At 43.0% G+C, this 18762-nt stretch overlaps 1 protein-coding gene across 1 annotated transcript in view; it reads right to left on the bottom strand.

The window, feature by feature from the left end:
* Positions 1-5715: 5715 nt before the first annotated feature.
* Positions 5716-18762, bottom strand: part of CDS1 (CDP-diacylglycerol synthase 1) — a 36160-nt gene continuing 23113 nt past the window's right edge. The window contains exons 7-13 of the mRNA XM_074823814.1: positions 17795-17877; positions 16206-16293; positions 15278-15346; positions 14309-14461; positions 11689-11808; positions 9607-9710; positions 5716-8413 (exon numbers count right to left, since the gene is read on the bottom strand). Of these exons, the coding sequence (XP_074679915.1) occupies positions 8284-8413; positions 9607-9710; positions 11689-11808; positions 14309-14461; positions 15278-15346; positions 16206-16293; positions 17795-17877 (747 nt within the window). The 3' untranslated portion in view covers positions 5716-8283. The remainder of the gene's footprint in view (positions 8414-9606; positions 9711-11688; positions 11809-14308; positions 14462-15277; positions 15347-16205; positions 16294-17794; positions 17878-18762) is intronic.

Below are 18762 nucleotides of genomic sequence, written 5' to 3'. Positions count from 1 at the left end.
TCCAGCTGCTGCAGCTGGAACAACAAAAAGTAAAACCAGTACCACGACGTGGCCTACCAACAGCTTGTGATACCACTAGCCCTCAGAAAAAGGGCAGGAGAGGCAGTTACATGCTTAAGCATATCTTCTTCTCCTTGCTGCACTGTCCCCAGTGATTTTGCATCGTGCCCAGGTGCTGGCCGCCTCCACTGTGCTTGTGTCACTTGTGGATGCAGCGACATCACGCTTCGCCGCCCTGCCGTGAGCAAGCCCAGTCTCTGCCCGCCGCTGGGAAAAGCTCCCAGCTACAGGGCTTTTCTTCCCGTAAAGCCTCCTGCCTTTCCAGGCCCGACCAAGAGCTGCAAGCCCAGCAGCAGTGCCCGGGCTGGGGTTCCAGGGCGGGATGCGGCCGACAGCGGGGGATGTCTAGGGGCACGCTTGTCCTGCTGGCAGGAGTGTGCCCAGCCCAGTCATGATTTTAGTTCCTGCTGCTCTGCATAGGTATGAGGTGAAATGCTTGTGAAAAACTCAAGTCTGTTTCTTTGGCCTGCGTGGTCTGCTTTGTTTGAAAGAGGGAAAAACCAAGTTCAGTGGGAGTGATGGCCACGTATCGCAGAGGGACCGCTGTCTGCAAACCTGTGCGGTTGGGTCCACAAAGGGAGGCTGTTTGCAGGTGACACACACTTGTTATTTAGCCTGACCCTGTTAGGGATGTTTGAGTCTTACGAACTGAGCCTAAAAAGGGAGACCAACAGTTAGACAGGAAAAGGGAGGTTAGTGGAAAAAAGGGCTGTTCTCCATCTGACCAGAGGTTCACCTGAGTGTCCTGTGTCCAACATTGACCATAGCAACAAAAGCATAAGGCCAGAGCAGGTATTTAGGATACTCCAAGTACTCTTCTGGCTTCCTGTAGTTTTTCAGCTCATCCTAGGCCACATACCAGTGTTATCTATTTAACAAACCTCAGTGTTGTCCAGACTTGCCTCAAACCCATGTAAATATTATGCATCCAGGAGATCCTTTGGCAGGAAGTCCTGCAGGTTTGCTGTCAGTTGGCTGAGAAGGAGAGCCCTGAGAGACTCTCCGCCTGGCCACACGAGACCCCAATTCACGTGTGCTCAGCCCAAGCCAGCTGCTTTCACGTGTCCTCTGTGCCACTCAGGGGCCTCCCTGCATTGCGGGGCTCAGTCTCTCCTCCCCACCACAGCATGTTGCCGTGTACAGAAGGTACAAGAGGATGGGGTCTGCTCACTGGTTACCTTGTGTTGCCACCCATGCACCGAGGGAACTCGGTGTTCAGGGTTTCACCCCAGTCCTGGCAAGGACTTGCTCTGGAATGGCAGCTTCTCCCTCCATCTTCTGCTTATGTGTCTCTTAGAGTGGGTCTCCCTGGCTATGTTCAACATAAACACATTTTTCTCCTCCAGTACGTGAAAACTGAGTTAATTGGCCTACAAGCAACCCGGGTGCAATGGTTCCCAAAAAAAAAAAAGTTGCTTATGCACTTTGACTAGAAGCCAGGTCCAGCCAGGTTTAGAGCCTGGTCACTTACCCAGGCGGGCGCTTAGAAAGACACGTACCGAGGAAAACCCTGATTTCTCCTGTGACCCAGCACAGGTGTCCAGCTCACAACCAGACCCACGCTGAAACAAGGCTTCTGCGAGGCAGACGGTGAGAGGGATCCGCGCCTGCCAGGCCTTATATTCTGGGGCAGGTTTCTCAGAACCAGGCAGCAGGTGGGATGCTGTCTGCTGGGCTCAGGAGGGTTGCAATGTGGTAGATGAGATACCTCAAAGCATCACTACTGCCAGTTGGAAAGTTGGACTGAAGGACGCTGTGCAAAGAAAAGGTTGTGCACAATTAGGGACAATTAGATTAAATGCAGACATGTTGGTTTTCAAATGGATTTTCTTCTTCAAAACACGTATAAGTCATCTGTCCAGAGGCTTGCCTGCATCTTAGTTGCTGCAGGAAGAAAGGATCTGGCTTTTAGTTTTACAGAGCTTCCATCTGAATTTGAAGTCAGAAACTTGTTTCGCTGCAGCTGGACATGGCACGGCAGGGAGTCTGGCAGAGCTTGCTTCTCACTGTCTCGGGATAGCCTACATTTGGCGGCTATAATAGTTTGCCACACCAGAAACAAGGTCAAATTACACAAAGCTACACACGCCCTTCAAGTACATACAAACTCCAGTGAATAGCCCCAGTTAGGTAGTTAATATAAGCCACTATTGGGCAATTAGAGCTCTTGCTCTATTTTCTTTAGAGGTGTGCACAATTCCTGCCGGATAGTACAAGTATTCATTCTCCTGTGATCAAAGAGCAGGGTCCTAACAGCAGAAGAGAAAACCTCTCCTCTTGCTCTGAAGCTGCGTGTGGGATTAGCTCAGAACTGGAGTCTCTGCGGAGTCGGGGGCAGCGGGCCTGGTCCCTTCGCCCGGGAGCAGCAAGGAGGAAGGAAACTGCTGCTCTTGCGCCTCGACTTGGGCAAGTGCAAGTGAACTGGTGGCAATTAAATGGGGCTGAAGCTTTATACCTTGACTTCCCTATGAGAATATGTTGCCTTCTCATACTTGCTTGCAAAGGATGTATCTGTGGTAACGAACCCTAATAATACCAGTCTTTATCACCTGTTCCTTTAGAGATCAAAACGTGTCCCTGTAATGTGCAGAACAAACATCAGTATTGGGAAGTCAGGTGCAATATCTATGCAGTGAACAAATCACAGTGTCTGTGGCATTCAGCGGCACGTTAACGGTGGACTTGATGGTGTTTGGGTAATGGTTGGACCCGATGAGCCCAAGAGTCTTTTCCAACCTAAATGATTCTATGATTCTGTGTTTACGGGTGACACATTCCCACCTGTTTCTGGAATCCTGTCAGATACAGGACTTACGTCTAAGTTTATGCAATTTTGAAATTGCTAAACCATGGAATTGAATATCCATTTTATAATTGAGAAACTGTTTGCAAGAGAAAGAGCAATTGTACGTTAGCTATGTGCGGGTTCTAGTACAAGCTGGACAAAGGGACTTTGCGCAATGGGGCTTAAATGTTATGTAGGACAACTGAAGTCAGTGTTCAAAAAAAAATAAAAGTCACTAATTCCCTCTGCTGCAACTGCACAAGCAAGGATTACTTTGGCTGTCAGGCCAGTCCACTGCTATGCTAGTATCCCTGAAAGCAGCTCCTTCCAACTGCCTCAGCAAGCATGAAAGGGTTTTGTCTGCTGAAGGTAAAAATTTCCTGTTTCTGTGCAAATAATAGTTCAAAACATTATCTGTCTAATGGGAGAAAACTCACCACTAATTTTTCCCTTCCTTTCCTCAGAAGAGCATCAGGAAGCAGATGCAGGCCACGGGAAACTTAACAAGGGAAATAAAGAGGACCTGGGGAACTACAGGCTGTTCAGTCTCACCTCTGTGCCTGGCCAGATCATGGAGCAGATCCTCCTGGGAACTCTCCTGGGGCACATGGAAAATAAGGAGGTGATTGGTGACAGCCAACATGGCTTCATGATGGGAAAATCATGCCTGATGAATTTGTTGGCCTTCTATGATGGAGTTACAGTGCTGGTGGATAAGGGAAGAGTAACTGACATCATCTACCTGGACTTGTGCAAAGCATTTGACACTGTCCCACACAGCATCCTTGTCTCTAAATAGGAGAGACATGGATCCAATGGATGGACCACTCAGTGGATAAGGAATTGGCTGGATGGTCACACTCAAAGAGTTGCGGCCAACAGCTCAATGTCCAAGTGGAGAGCAGTGACAAGTGGCATACTCAGGGGTCAGGGTTGGGACCGGTGCTGTTTTAACATTTGTGTGGGGGACATGGACAGTGGGATCGAGGCACCTTCAGCAAGTTCACTGACGGCACCAAGCTGTGTGGTGTGGTTGACATGCTGGAGGGAAGGGATGTGCCATCCAGAGGGACCTGGACAGGCTGGAGAGGTGGGACTGGGCAAAACTCATGGAGTTCAACAAGGCCAAGTGCAAGGTCCTGCCCATGGGTTGGGGCAATCCCAAGCACAAATACAGGCTGGGCAAAGAGTGGATTGAGAGCAGCCCCAAGGAGAAGGACTTGGGGGTATTGTGTTGGTGGATGGAAAACTGACTGTGAGCCAGCAATGTGCGCTGGCAGCCCAGAAAGCCACCCGTGTGCTGGGCTGCATCAAGAGAAGTGTGACCAGCAGGTTGAGGGAGGGGATTCTCCACCTCTGCTCTGCTCTTGTGAGATCCCCCTGCAGTGCTGGGTCCAGCCCTGGGGGCACCAACATGAGAAGGACACGGACCTGCTCGAGCGGGGCCAGAGGAGGCCACGAAGATGCTCGGGGGGGCTGGAGCGTCTCCCCTGTGAGGACAGGCTGAGAGAGTTGGGGGTGTTCAGCTGGAGAAGAGAAGGCTCCAGGGAGACCTTAGAGCGGCCTTCCAGTACTGAAAGGGGCTACAGGAAAGATGAGGAGGGACTCTTGAACAGGGGGTGTAGAGATAGGATGAGGGCAAACTGAAAGAGGGCAGATTTAGATGAGATCTAAGGAAGAAATTCTTCCCTGTGAGGGTGGTGAGGCCCTGGCACAGGTTGCCCAGAGAAGCTGTGGCTGCCCCCTCCCTGGAAGGGTTCAAGGCCAGGTTGGACGGGGCTTTGGGCAACCTGGGCTAGTGGAAGGTGTCCCTGCCCATGGCAGGGGGATTGGAACTAGATGGTCTTTAAGGTCCCTTCCAACCCAAACCATCCTGTGATGCTATGGTTCTATGACAGCTCCCTCTGTGCTTCTACCATAGTTTTCTAAAGCCCAAGGAGGTGCACAATGCAGACATGGTTTGCTGAGGGTGAGTGTTTAACAGATGTTACAGTCATTTTTATAATTTAAAAACAAGATGCATTTGTTACCCAGCTTGTCTGAGGCTGCAGGAGGTGGAGGGCCTAGGATCCAAGAGTGAAAAGGGAAGGGAGAGGAGAGCAGGGGAGAGACTGCCGCCTCGCCATCGCCACGCACGGTGAATGCTGGCAGACCTGTGCCAGCAGCACCAGGAGTAACGAACGGGAAGCAGGCTTCCAGAACAAGAAAATTTTACAACACCTGACACCAAGAAAACTGCAAGGTTACTCGTGTTTCCAGAGGCAGAAGGCAGCAGGGCAGGAAGAGGAGTCACCGAGTCCGCCCTGAGTGAGAGCTTTAGCTTTAGTCTTGGAGCGGCCGGTCCCTCCCCTCTCTGCAATTTCTTTGCAGAGACCTGGAGGGGAAGCGAGGGGGACCAGTGGTTGCCCTTGCGACCTCTCTTACGGGGAGAGCCAAGAGAGGCAGGATCAGGCCTCCAATGTGCTGCAGAGGTCGCAGGCAGCAGGATTTCTTCCCACAGAGAGGGAAGGGACTGCAGAGGGCAACGAAAGCGTGGCTTTCCCATCCTGTCAGCTCCAGGTAGCTGCAGGAGCCATGCTGCATCGCATGCTGTGCGCCGTCTGCGCGGGGGGGAGAGCACGCGATGCTGAAGGGAGCACTTTTGGGAAAAGACAACAAGTTTGCACGTCTTTGGAGGTGAAGCACATTGTACAAGTTGCTTGCAGCAACAGTCAAGGACAACCTGAAAGCTTGAGGGGTGAAAGGTAGGAAATTAATAGCAGGCTTTGTTATTAAGAACACAACTTTAAAGAATAATATAAAGGAATATAAATTCTTGTTAAGACATATCCACCCACTGCACATACTATAGGAAATACAAGACAAGAGGATTTCTGTCGCAGTTTTATTTTCATTTTTTTTTTCAATGAAAGATTGAAACAGTCAAACTAAACCAGACATTATACGCTCATACCATTTACAATATTTACATAATATACATTTCTTTTTTGCTCAACGGGTAATTATAGCAACTTGGAACAAAAGTGCAAGTGAGAAGAATCACTGGTGTAAAAAGTTAAACTTTCCTGTTGATCATGTTGCAATGCTTGGAACTAAGAGAAGCAACAAGAGGGGTAAATACACTTCACAGTAAGCAAGCATAGTTGTCACTGTGAAGTGACAGGTCCTGCCAGGCTTTATTTACACCAAGCCTAAGCCAGCAGGAAGCTATTACTCTACCCAGAAAATTGATGAGTTCACAAGTGATCCCTTCTTGTGTTAACATTGAAGAGCAGAATCGCAGTGTTGAACTTTCTATTGTGCAAATTCATTTCAAATGCTCTGTTGTATTAAATGCTAAAATATATTTTAACTTCCTTATTATACATGCTATAAAATTACACTAAAAAGTTCAAGTTTCTGAAGTAACAATTACCTTTATATATATATTCTATGTATAATTTTTAATTATTTTTTTTTAAATACCCAGAATAAAGATATACCAGCTCCAGTATGGCTGTGTTTTTTCATAAGCATCTACCAAAGTCCGTGCATAACCAAAGCCTCATCTAAAAGTTAGTTTTCTGGGTATGCTACTTTGGTCGCCCTCTCCTTTTCCCTTCTTTTTAAAGCACCTTTCCACGTGTCCCACTGTGTGGCTGTGGTACCTTTGAACCTCAGGCTTCTGGTGGAAGGGCTGAAATTCAGTCCCCTCCAAGTCACACAGGCACTGAGGGGCAAGCAGCTGGCGACATTTTTCACCTGGTGGAGTGTTCCTTCAATACAGTACTGTGATCTCCAGGTCAGACATCATTTCATTCTGTCAAATAGCCAACATCAACAGGAATTACTTTAGACCTGGATCTAATTTCCTAGCTGTGTACAGGGGTGCTTTTCGATACGCAAGGGGTACACGAGCTACCCTGGCTCAAGTGCAAGACAGGGTGCACGGTGGTCTCAGCTGCACAGCACGCAACAAAGAGCAGTCTGAATTTTACAGATGCAGCTTATCACCCACCCTAGTGATTTTCTCCATGGTTTTATCCTCAAGTAGCACCAACCATTTCAAACATTCACTTTTAATATATATACACATATACCTTTTACTATTTTATATATATATACACACACAGAGATGTGGCATTGGTATGTTCACTGCAGGAGAAACTTATTTACAATTCGTTGGAAAAATTAAATTGTATCAAGTTACAGTATACCAAAAGAAAACTGGCATTTGTGCTTTGTGTTTGTACAGGAATAATTTTTGTCATTTCAAAAAAAAAATTAAATATTTTTATTTGCGTCAAGACAGGTCACATGGTGAAAAAAGTTAGAAAACAGCTAGGATCGAGAATTACAGAGCATCAGCTTTCCTCCTATGCCCCAATAAGTCTACAGAATAGCTGTTTTCTATAAAAATTCTCCATTCAAACACCTATGTGGTTACCCAAGCTTGCTTGAGGATCTTCTTAATAAATACTAACACACAGCAGAAGAACCATGGATCCTGTCTTGCACTGTGCACACTCATGAGACAAAAGTTTCTGCCTTCACTGAGTAACACATTAATAATACAACAGTGAAACTTCACTTTTTACTCAGGACCTCAAAGTGCTTTTAAAAAGAAGGAAATACCCCCATTCTATGCAGTAATTAGAGGCACAAGGAATAAGGCTTGAATTACTGTCTTGAGACACTGACCAGGCCATGGAAACCAAGGGCTTAAACTCCAGATTCTCCCCAGTCTGTTCACTGGGTTGGAGAATCCCATTTTCTCACGTAGTCTCTACCCTGGGATGTAGACGCTGGTTTATAATCCGTAACATTAACCAAAAAAATAGCAGCTCCACAGCCCAAACAGCCCAGCTATATTTCAGTAAAGGTACTTTTCTCTTGAAAGCATGAAATAGTTTCATAAGAAAGCTGTTTAATTAAAAATAGAGCCAAGTTTAACCTTCATAGTGGGTTAGTAAATACAGGTAGTCTGATACAGCAGGCTGTAAGTACCTCTTTGAGTGGCCTAACAAGTATTTTCTGGCCAGCTGTAATTTCAGCACATAAAAGTGACCGCCTGCCTCATCTGTTTACGCTTCAGTAACCACTGGAGACCAAAAAAGTATTGCTAAAATATACAATATTAAATAACTCATTAAAAACTAACAGTGAATTTTATTTTTTTTTTTTTTAATACAAAGCCTGTCAGGCTGGGTGCTGAAGGAAGACTGCTGCCATCCACTTCAGGAAATAAAATATACAGCACGTGTACTGTCACTTTGCAAGTATTTTCATTATTTTAGGAGCAAGAGCTCTTCTGTGTCCTCATAGGGAGTCACAGCATTCACATTTATTTCAGGAAACATTCACCTCTTCCTTTAGCTATTATCTATGTGCACATTTGCAATGCTTTTCCACAGGCTTCTTGTAAATGGAGGTTTCTTCTAGTCCTCTGTTTTGACAAACTACCCTCTCAGAGATGGCTGCAGGATCCCTTTTTCGACGAGGTGAGATTTCAGGGTTTTATACACACTTAGTTGTTGCTCAGGCTGAAGTATCAACAGCTGTTTCAGTAATTTGCTGGGATTTGGACCCCTGTCAATGAAAAAATAATTTTTATTTTTTTTTTTTTGTGAGAAGCAGCTGTAAAAAAAACTTTTCAACAGATTTCCATTTTCCTCTTGCTTCACAAACAATGCCTTCCCTTTTCTGGGGACACCGAGTTATGGGTTTTTCCCAGTCTATCTCCTCAGGATGCATGGGCGAGCATTACGGGCAAAGCATATTCCTTAGCTCAATCTGAACAGAAACTAAAAAGCATTTCGTGATTTGCTGTCAAATGGGGATATTAAGGCTTATGACAAATAAGATTCACCGATTCATCCCTAATCACTGTAATCAATATTTGTCACCAACAGATCCTTTTTAGTTTAGTATCTGTTGTCAGATAAACTGCGTACTATTGAACTAAATGGAAAGTTGGACAAGTCAGTAAAGAAAAAGCGCAAATTAAACCAAGCTTTTCTAAATAACAGCCTCATTTTTAGCTAGTCACTTATTTACGGTCTACTTCTAAGATGGACTGAATACGAGGCAAAGAATCTGTTGCTGATTAGGTATCTAATAAGTATTTAGCCATACGCATTTATAAAACTAAGGGCATGTACCAGTTTGTACACCTACAGCCTCTTGATCCCCCCCCCCCCAGGAACTAAAATGACTGTAGGAGAATTGTCATTCATGTGATTCCTTCCTGAAAGCTGGTGTGGTTCAGGGAAGACAAGCAGTATTTTTAAGAAGTTGTCTCCTCTCTCTAACCACAGTGTTTTCATCTTAAACAGAAAATCCCAAGTCAAGTGACTGAGAAATACTGAGACTTACAGGAAGAACCACAGTCGTGCAACCTACAGGCTCTTCAGGAACCACAGGGGGAAAGAAGATGCAGCAGCAACCCAACTGTCCCAAACCCCATCCCTGTACCTGCCTGCAATCAGTAAATTCTAGTAAAACTTCTAAGAGACTGCTCCACAAAACCTTCTGGTATTTAGGCTACACAGGTTACCTTTAACAGCAGTCACAGAAACATTAAGGCATAGCTTGAACCTGACACAAATCCTGGGCAGTGACATATGTTTTCTTAATAGTTCTGTATTGGAAATCACTGCATCAATCAGAGTTAGAAACCTGCAATCTCTGCTGTGCTAACAGTGCTAAGCATAACTCATATGAAGTAACTGTGTTACAGCTCCTAGGCAAGCTTAAGTGGTTATATTGTAAAAAGCCCATACCTTATGAAACTGGTGATATAGACATGAACAAATGTGGCCATCAGGTACTGACAATCAAAGCGATCCATTATCCCACCATGCCCAGGGATGGTGTCTGCGAAATCCTTTTGGGTGTGAAGGACAGGGGGGGAAAAAACAAAAAAAAAACAACAAAAAAATCATCATGGTCAGTGATTCCAGTGAAACACACCACGATGTGCTTGACGGCAGCACATTAAGGCTGCAATTAAGCTACAGTTTCATTGCACTGAGCCCAAAGTTAGCAAGAGCCTCCTTTGCTAAAGGAGTTTTTAACTGCAAAGGTGAGTCAAGGGGTGAGAAGAAAGAGAAGAGATGAAGCAACTTGTCCACAGTATCACACAAGAGGACAGCAGTAGGTCAGGTGCAGGTTTGCCAGTACTGAGCACACTTGCGTGCCTATACATCCTTGATTTTGTAGCAAGCCTCTTAAACTAATGGCTGTAGTTTCTTGCCTCTGCAGAATCTAATTCTCCTCTTTAATACTTTTATTGCTTTATCTGAAGCTGAAGCACTTGTTACCAGGGAATATATATTTGCTACAAGAGAAGCAGTAACCCAAGGACTCTGTCCACTAACACCGGCTTTGCAAGTCGCACTGCCCATTCACCTGCCACTTTTATCACTGGGATTTTGGTAACCATAGTTAAAAACCATAATGTGTGCATACAATATAAATATATTTAACACAATCAAAAAAAAAAAAGTAGTGAAAACATTATCACTACTTAAAAAATTCCTGATGCAAACAAAGCTTGATACACTACCTTTGTGTTACCCGATCTTCCCTGTAGAACAGCTTTATCAGTCAAACTACCCTCATCTCTCCTTTTTGTCATCCACGCTCAGTCGTGTAATCGCTGGGTGAAAGCCCTGGCCTTAGTCATGCAACTAGCAAGTTAAACCAGTCCTGTTGTGGTGCCACTCCAGCTGCCCTCCAGTGCTGGGCAGGAGCAGAGCGTCCCACCCTACCTACGCACTGCCTTCAGTAACAACTCCACAATATCCCTGTCTTCCCAACAGCCCTTCAGTCACCACCTTGGGGCCCAGAAGTATTAAAAGAAAAAATACCTACTGTTTAATGTTCTACTTTAAGAATAAGCGCCGCTTTCCAGAAGCATATTTTCCCCTCCCAAAAGCCCTTCTTCATACAGTCTTTTGCTACCTGGATGTGCAGGTACAACAGCACAGGAGGCTGTGACGAGCAAAGCGCCGGACAAGCTGCTCGGGCCGGCGAAGAAGAAGGAGGAGGAGGAAGAGGGGTAAGTACAAGGATGTGTATGGGAGCTCAGCACAGAGAGAGAGGTTTGTATGCTTCTGTGCAAAGCACATGCCAAAACTGGTGGACACAGGGAACAAGAACAAGCAACAGGATAAGAATTACAGCAGTCCTACCAAGACATCAAGAAGGTCAGGAGAAAATGTGGGGCTTGCCCTCTTCCCACGCTCCTGCTGTCACTTAATACCAGCCAGGGACAACACTGCCACAAGCGACAGTGCACACCTTGCAACAAATGGCGGTTAGCACGTCACATCGTTCGCCAAGGACGCTCTCGTTACAAGGCAGCACTGTACTGGCACAGGCAGCCAGACACCTCCTGCTTTGGCAAACCTGACACTCGGCACCTGCGCGTGACACAAATGCTCCTGGTAAAACACAGCCAGCCACTACCTGAAGGGCAAACCACTGTCGGGGCTTCTCAGGCACCCGCAGATTGCCTTTCACATCAAGTATATCATCTCCCAACCTGCTGGTCTAAACCACTTCCGCAACATGACTTGGAAGAGTAATTATCAACCAAAATATGGAATCAAATTACCCTTAGATTTCCAACACTACAGTCACATGTTGATTACACAAAGTTTTAAGAATAACACATACATATATCTGATAAAACCAACGACTGCTGCTGAGGCTAAAAAAACAGCTTAAACACCATCACACCTTAGTAGAAACACTAGGTACTACAATGAGCGATTTAAAAAAAAAAACCCAAACCCACCAATTTATCTAATTCAAAGAGAAAACCAAAACAAAATTGGATTACAGGAGTCATGACACACCTTGATTTTGAAAGCTCTTTTAAATCCACTGGCGAAGAATCCTCCAAATGGCCCAATTAATGAGGCAAATGTTGACAGTGCAATGCTGTGCATCTGAAATGGGTACATATTCACAGTTTCCTACAAGAAAAATAATTAGCACTGTATTTCAATATGTTTGACTGTAGGCATTTTAAGCTTAAATATTTTAAAATAGGGCTGTTACAGAGCAAATTTCCACAAAACTCCAGTTTTCCTGACACAAAGTAATACAGTAAAGAAAGGAAAAGTAGAAAGCTGCTGAAAGGTCTGGTCATGTGAACAGGATGAAGCATCAGGGTTGCTAGAGCAGTTAACTTTAACAAATGATGTGGTTTTCAGCAAATCCCTTAGCTGATCATAAGGAATATAACTACTAATTCCATAATGTATGATGGGACTCTAGTCTTTTCCTGGCTCTGCTTCTCCAGCTCCATTTTCTGTAAACAAAGGAGCTTTCCACAAATCCTATTGTTCCAGTTAAGTGGCCCAATGCTCTCCACAAACTTGTCACCTTCACACAACTCACTGTCACTCCCACAAGACAGATATGAATTTTGCACTAGTCTGCCATACTGTCACCTTTGTGTACACACAGCAATAATGGGAGATAGAAGGTTTATCCCCATTAATACTTTTTGGGTTGTATTTGAACAGATATTCTTCCCCTTGACCTGCTCACAGACTTGACATTTGTTTTGATCTGTTCAAGTTCTTACAGATAAGAGAGACTTCATTTGCAACAGGTACCTGTTTTCCTTCCTGACACAGATTAGAAAAAAAAGGGGGGTTTTGGTTCGTTGGAGTGTTTTGGGGTTGTTTTTGGTTTTGGTTTTTTTTTTTTATTGTGTTTTTTTGCTTTGTTTAGGTTCTCTGGTTTTGGGGTTGTTTTGGGGGTTTATTTTATAACTTAGTTTTGAGCACTTTCAAGTCAGTGGTACAAGCTCCAGCCTTTGAGGGAACGCCATGCTGACCTCATCCCTGAGAGCAGAGCACTCCTCACCTGGCAAGTCTTGATAAACACCATCTGTAGCTGAAAAATCCTGTACCTTGTGTTTCTGAGTTGCATCACAGCTGACCAACACCAATTAACTTCCCGACTACTTTGTGCAGTTATCTTAAGACATCTTTCTTTTAGGCTAAACTATTCAGTTGGTCAAACAGAAAAGTTTATGAGTTGGAATTCTTAAGTCAATTTTGTTGGGAAAACACAAGGCTGCGCATGTTTTGACACCAAGCAAAGTGTCTTCCACAGGCAACAGCTGGTCATATTGCCAAGAGAGTACATCAGGAATTGCGTAACAGAGGGAGAACAAAAACAAGTTGTTGCCCAAACAAGTAGATTCAATTTGACTTTCCACAAAGAGTGCTAAAACTAATTGTCTCCTCAAAAGGCTTGTTAGAGCCTGGCAGAAGTACTCCAGAAGTGCATGTGGAACTACCATCTCTTTTTAGGGTTAACCAATAGCTCTCTCTTAGACTGGCACAGAACCAGGTGTTCCCATCTTCTTGACCTTTACCAAAATACACAATATAGCTGGACACAGTAAGATTTCTCTCTGCTCAGTCCACATTATGTTTTTGTGCAGAAAAATCCTTATTAAATTTGCAGTCAACCCCACAGACCCTGAAGCAACAGCACTTTAATTTGGTATGAAAATATCAGAGCTCCTTCTAGATGTAAACTTGCTTTTCTAAGTATCAACTGGAGCCATTACTTTTAGTCTTAGGTTTGGTTGCTACAGTTTCCAGTTTGTGTTTTCTTCTAGTAACCACATTAACTTTTCTCCTTCAGTGTACCTGTGGCTACTTGGGTGTAAAAGACCACTGCTTTCGCTAGTGCTCTGCACTGCCTTCAGCCCAGTCACCTCCTCTTTGCCCTAAAGGAAAGATAACAACAGACTGCTTCGTTTCTATTCAATATTCTCTTCCTTTTGGAATGCCTCTGGAGCCCTTTGGAAGCACTGCTTTGTACAGTAGGATAATTGACAACCTATTTCCTGACAGGTAAAGATACAACAGCTCTCTCAAAAGAATTTGCAGGCTGGGTGTGAGGAAAGGGGTTGGTGACTACATCACATGGAACTATTCCTGTTACTCCTTTTTCACTCAGCACGGAAGGAATGGTACTAAGACACAAGATGCTATGTGGTGAAGAAAGTACAAGTCCAACCCTAACAGCAGTTACACACTAGCTGAAAACAGATGGAAAGGAGTTCTACGAGATTACTTAAGCTTGCCACTAATTCAGGCCATAACAAGCCTTCGTCCCCTTTCCACAAAAATTTAAAGGTTGCTCTTCAAAACCAAGTTTGTCTGCAAAATGCTTTAGTGACCTTTAGTGACATCCATTTGCAGCACAAAGAGAATTACAGGCTACAAGAACACAGGCAGGTTTCCTCTGGTGACTCCAGCAACACATTTCAATTCTGCTTGGGTGGCCACCTCCCCCATCTGACCAACCGAGAGGCTCATGGTATCAATCAGTTCTTACCCTTCAAGCCTTACCAGCATACAGACACCTTTCTGAAAAGGTTTAGAAAACCATTCAATCTGGGAAGTACGATTTCAGTTTTAACCAAAGCCTTGGTTTCTCCCTTACCCATCCCAACACAGTCTGAAGCAATGGTGGCACAGAGTACTTCTTCATCTGAAAGAGCTCTGAAGGTTCACACTCTGTCACAAATCTGTTGGTTTCACTGTTATATTCCACAGGGCAGACAAAGTACTGATGTTGAGCCAAAAAATAGGAAAACTGAAAAGCAAAAACAAGGACTCCTGAAATAGGCATTTGTTGTTACAGTCAAAAATCATACTGCAATGGATGGTTTTGTCATCGCAAGCTGAGGATAACGAAAATCTTTTTAATAACAAAGAGACCCTGAATAGAGTAAAATTAGCCTGTTTAAGTTGGAGAATGCCTCAACAACGCAGACAGATGTGGACGTTCACTGCACTTAGTGATGATTTCCCAACTTTTTTTCCTTTTCATCTCTCTCAGATTCATATCTACTGGACGTTTCTGCATTATAAAATCCCAAAATGTTAGCCACTCATCACTTCTCTGCAGTTCACTTCTCCATTAAAACTTGAACTATTGCTTCTACCAAGTTTGGCTGTTATGAGTTCTGCTGATCTCGGTGATAAATTACTTATTAGAACAGTTAGTGTATGGTGTTGTTACCTTCTATGCACATCGTCAGTTCAAACTACTTCCCAGGAGAAATGTCATCATGAAGTACGTAATACAAAAGTACTACTTTACAAAGCATACATAATGCTATCGATAAACTTCAGTTTCAAAATAGGGATGCAACTAACAGATAAGCCAATTCCAGATGTAGTAACAGTAATGGCAAAAATAGTCAATATAACCTATTCAGGAGAAGTGCAAGCCTTGCCCAGCCTTTCCAGCTGGTTATGAATCGTCAGAATTCTCTAGCCAAAAAGAACACCTAACTCTTAGGCTTTCAGCAGTTTGAGATGACCAAATTTGTGAGTAATTTTACTTCAAGTAAAACCAGGACATGGAAGACTGAACCTATATAAGGAAAGTCTGGCGGTTACTTACAATAAATCCAAATACAACTGTGGAAAAGAAGCCTCCAATGAACCCTTCCCAGGTCTTCTTGGGAGACAGCTAGGCACAAAAGAGATTCCGTTAGCCTCATCAGTTGCATCATTGAGCCCTTTTTAACTCTATTTCTGGATCTTGTTTGTGAAAATTAAGCTCCTACTTGATTTTTCAAAGGTTATGTGTGAAATACTGAATGTCAGCAGCTGAACTTGATATCTAGAAGACCGTTGCTAGGGCCTGTCCCAGGCAAGGAGGGGAAGTGCCTGGGTGTTATGACAACCACTGCTAGAGACACTCCTGGGGAGACTCTGCCAGTCTGTATGTAAGAAGGTAAACTAATACAGCAAATAACTGCAGGGCTAGAGAGACCAGCATAGCAAGCTATTTTCTTCATCAACTTCTATCACATTTTTCAATTTAGGAGCAGTTTAATATCAGAACCAACTGAATAACCAAAAGTTAACATGACAGCATCATCTAAAACAATAATACATGGCTTTCTTTTTTGTCGTTTACGTGGGGTCTTGCATATTCTACCAGAACAGGAAGATTACTGCTTGAGCCTTCTCAGTGCTACGTCAATGAGATAGATATATATGACCCAGCAGCTTATTTCAAATTACAGTTTCTGTACAGTAAACACGCAGTTAAACCTGCATACGAAATCAGAAAGGAAGAGATTATAAATTATGATGCAATAGGCTCAAACTGTATTATACTATAACATCAATATTACATTCACAGTAAGTCCAACTTCCACTTACAAATCTTCAGAAACAGGACAGTCAATTTGTTTTTTAGCAAAGATGTGGATCATGCAGTAGAGCGGGAAGTATTTTTTCCATGAACACATTTTTGAACAAGTATCAAAAATGCTATAAATTGTAAAAGCTTGTTAGTGAGGAAGTGCCTAAGTACATACCTTAATTAATGGAGTTCTGCCAAAGAAGAATCCAAAAATGTAAGCGGTAATATCATTGCAGATAACACTTGAAATTGGAACCAAAAACCTAAAGAAAGACATTAAAAGTTTCATAGAAAAAAGAGAAAAGCTGCCCGAAGCTAAACACAGGGCAGAAACTGAAACAGCAGCATTTCTTTCTGGGAATTTTCTGTAGTATGTAGAAGGAATTATATTTCATAACACGTTCACCTAGTTCTCCCATGAGCAGCATATTTAGCTATACTGGTTTTAGTCTTCAGCCGATCAAGACCATTACAGATCCATGTTAGTTCAAGTTAAGATAGGATTTTGGTGCGTGAGCTTCAAATGTGAACAGGCTGGCTTTTTCCTATCAGGCTTAAAGACTGGTACCACAGTTAAGAGGAAATCAACAGATATAAACATGTTAATGTTATTGGTAACATCAAAGCAAGCAAATTCCTTGTAAAAGTTTAATGATACCTAAATTTAAAAAAAGAACGGGTTTTTTTCCCCCTCTTGTCAGTTTGGAGCAGCCTGTGTTAGCTTTCTAAGTTTGCATGCAGACAGCATCTGAATTTGTTACTTCAGCCTGCTAACCTCTTATTTTTTTCCCTTTTCAAAGCAGGGATGCATTAATAAACTAAAAATCTGATTTTGTGACCATCTGCCAAATTGCCTAGCACCAGTGGAAATAAGGAATAACTTATAATAAGGCTAACAAGGCAACTAGGTTCATTTTTTGGCACATGAACATGATCACTATGAAAAGAATTTTATACAAACTTTATCAAAGGCTTTGGGTTTTCTTTCTAACTATAAGCACGTCTTTTCTGCAGTAATCTGTTGTATATATATATATATATATATATATATATATATCAGGAAAAGAAAAAGGAGAACGTGCAGTATTGTGTCCTTGGAAGAACACAATCATCTTCTATGTGCTTCTTCCTTCTTTCTCAACTTGTCATTTACTCTGTCCCTAAAGAAGTGGGGGGTGGGAAAACACACCCTCTCTTTGAGGAGCGGTTTTAAGTAATCAATTTTAACTGCATAATCATAATTTAATATATCGCTGGAAATAGGGCATTAAGATGACCCAACAATAACCAAGACTTAAACTCTTAATAAATTTTAAGTAATCTGAATGTATCTGGGCAGGGAAGGTGGCAAGGAAGGTGGCCAGATTGGGGATTTCAAATTAAATGGTCCAACTTCAATAGCTCTGAGCAACCTGAAGCTCCCAAGTAATTAAGAAAGAATCACTGGATATTCATCTATTCAGCAAAATGCTATGGAAACTATTTCACCAAGCATGCAAGCAATCCTATTCCTTGCAAGTAAATGAAGTGGTTGTTCAAAATTATCATACTTGTGGCTCCCAATCTAGTTAAAGAGGTTTCTGCTTCCTCTCCTGTATGCTGTACCTCATCTCTCCCAATCCCTCCAACTCCCAACTAGACAGTAATGCTCCTTTAATTTGTGCTGCTTTAACTGTTCCCACAATTATTCCCTAATCAGATCTGCGTAAAAGAACCAACCTTTCAATGCAATAGTTACAAATCAGTTTATTACTGTCCCCTTACCAGATCATGCCTTCAAAGAGATTTTGGATGACAAGATGAGATTGAGTTACAGTGATCAGCAAAGTGACATGAGTCCATGCGAACTGTTAACAATGCAACAACACAACAGTTAGTGAAAACACTGACCCATACACCTTGATAAATACTGGTATGTCAGCTTGAGGAGCTACTTAGGAGCTCGCAGGAAACACCAGTTCTAGTGATAATGCGAGAGATGTGTGCATACAGTATATCACAAGTTAGCTGGCTTTCTGAAACGAGTACTGAAACTTTAACAGGTTTCCCCATCACTTACCTCCACCCAGAATTTTTTAATGTGCAGTTTAACATCTGATTTAATAAGACATACACCTTCAGCATGAAAGCAGCAAAGGAATGTGAGCAATGTGATATTCTGTATATACATATAACAGACAGTTAGAACTGTAACAATAAAATGGCAATGAACTACTCATGAAAGAGTCATGTTACACATATGTGGATATCTCATAACAGAATACCAGTCCTCTTATGAAACGTGAAAATTCTCAGGATTAGCGAAAACAAAGTGTTAATTTTTAGGTGCATGGTCATCTAAACAGTCATCTTCCTCAGTATTACAGTACATAATTGGTGTTTATTCTGTAGCGCCAGTGTACAGTAATGTGGTTTCCAAACAGTTTACCAATAAAGATTCTACAAAAGATCTTATTTTCAAAAAACTTTTAAAGCAAGAACTCATTTTTCCATGAAACACCAAATTTAAGCACTCTAAACGCCTGGGCAGTTTAACATTTGGAATGTCCTACTTTTTTAATTCTCTTATCACATGTGTTTTCCTGGGGCAGCCAGCATCTACTTCCAGTTAAGACAACTCAGGAAGGCTGAAAGGGGAGGGTGCAAGAACTGGCTAAAGGTTTCTGAAAATATTACCTGCTGCTTAGTTAAAGCATCTCTGCAGCAAACTTTTTAGTATTTGTATAGTGATA

This window comes from Strix aluco, chromosome 4, assembly GCF_031877795.1.
Source record: "Strix aluco isolate bStrAlu1 chromosome 4, bStrAlu1.hap1, whole genome shotgun sequence".
Taxonomy (NCBI): Eukaryota; Metazoa; Chordata; class Aves; order Strigiformes; family Strigidae; genus Strix; species Strix aluco.
This window is presented reverse-complemented; position numbering and strand designations above follow the sequence as displayed.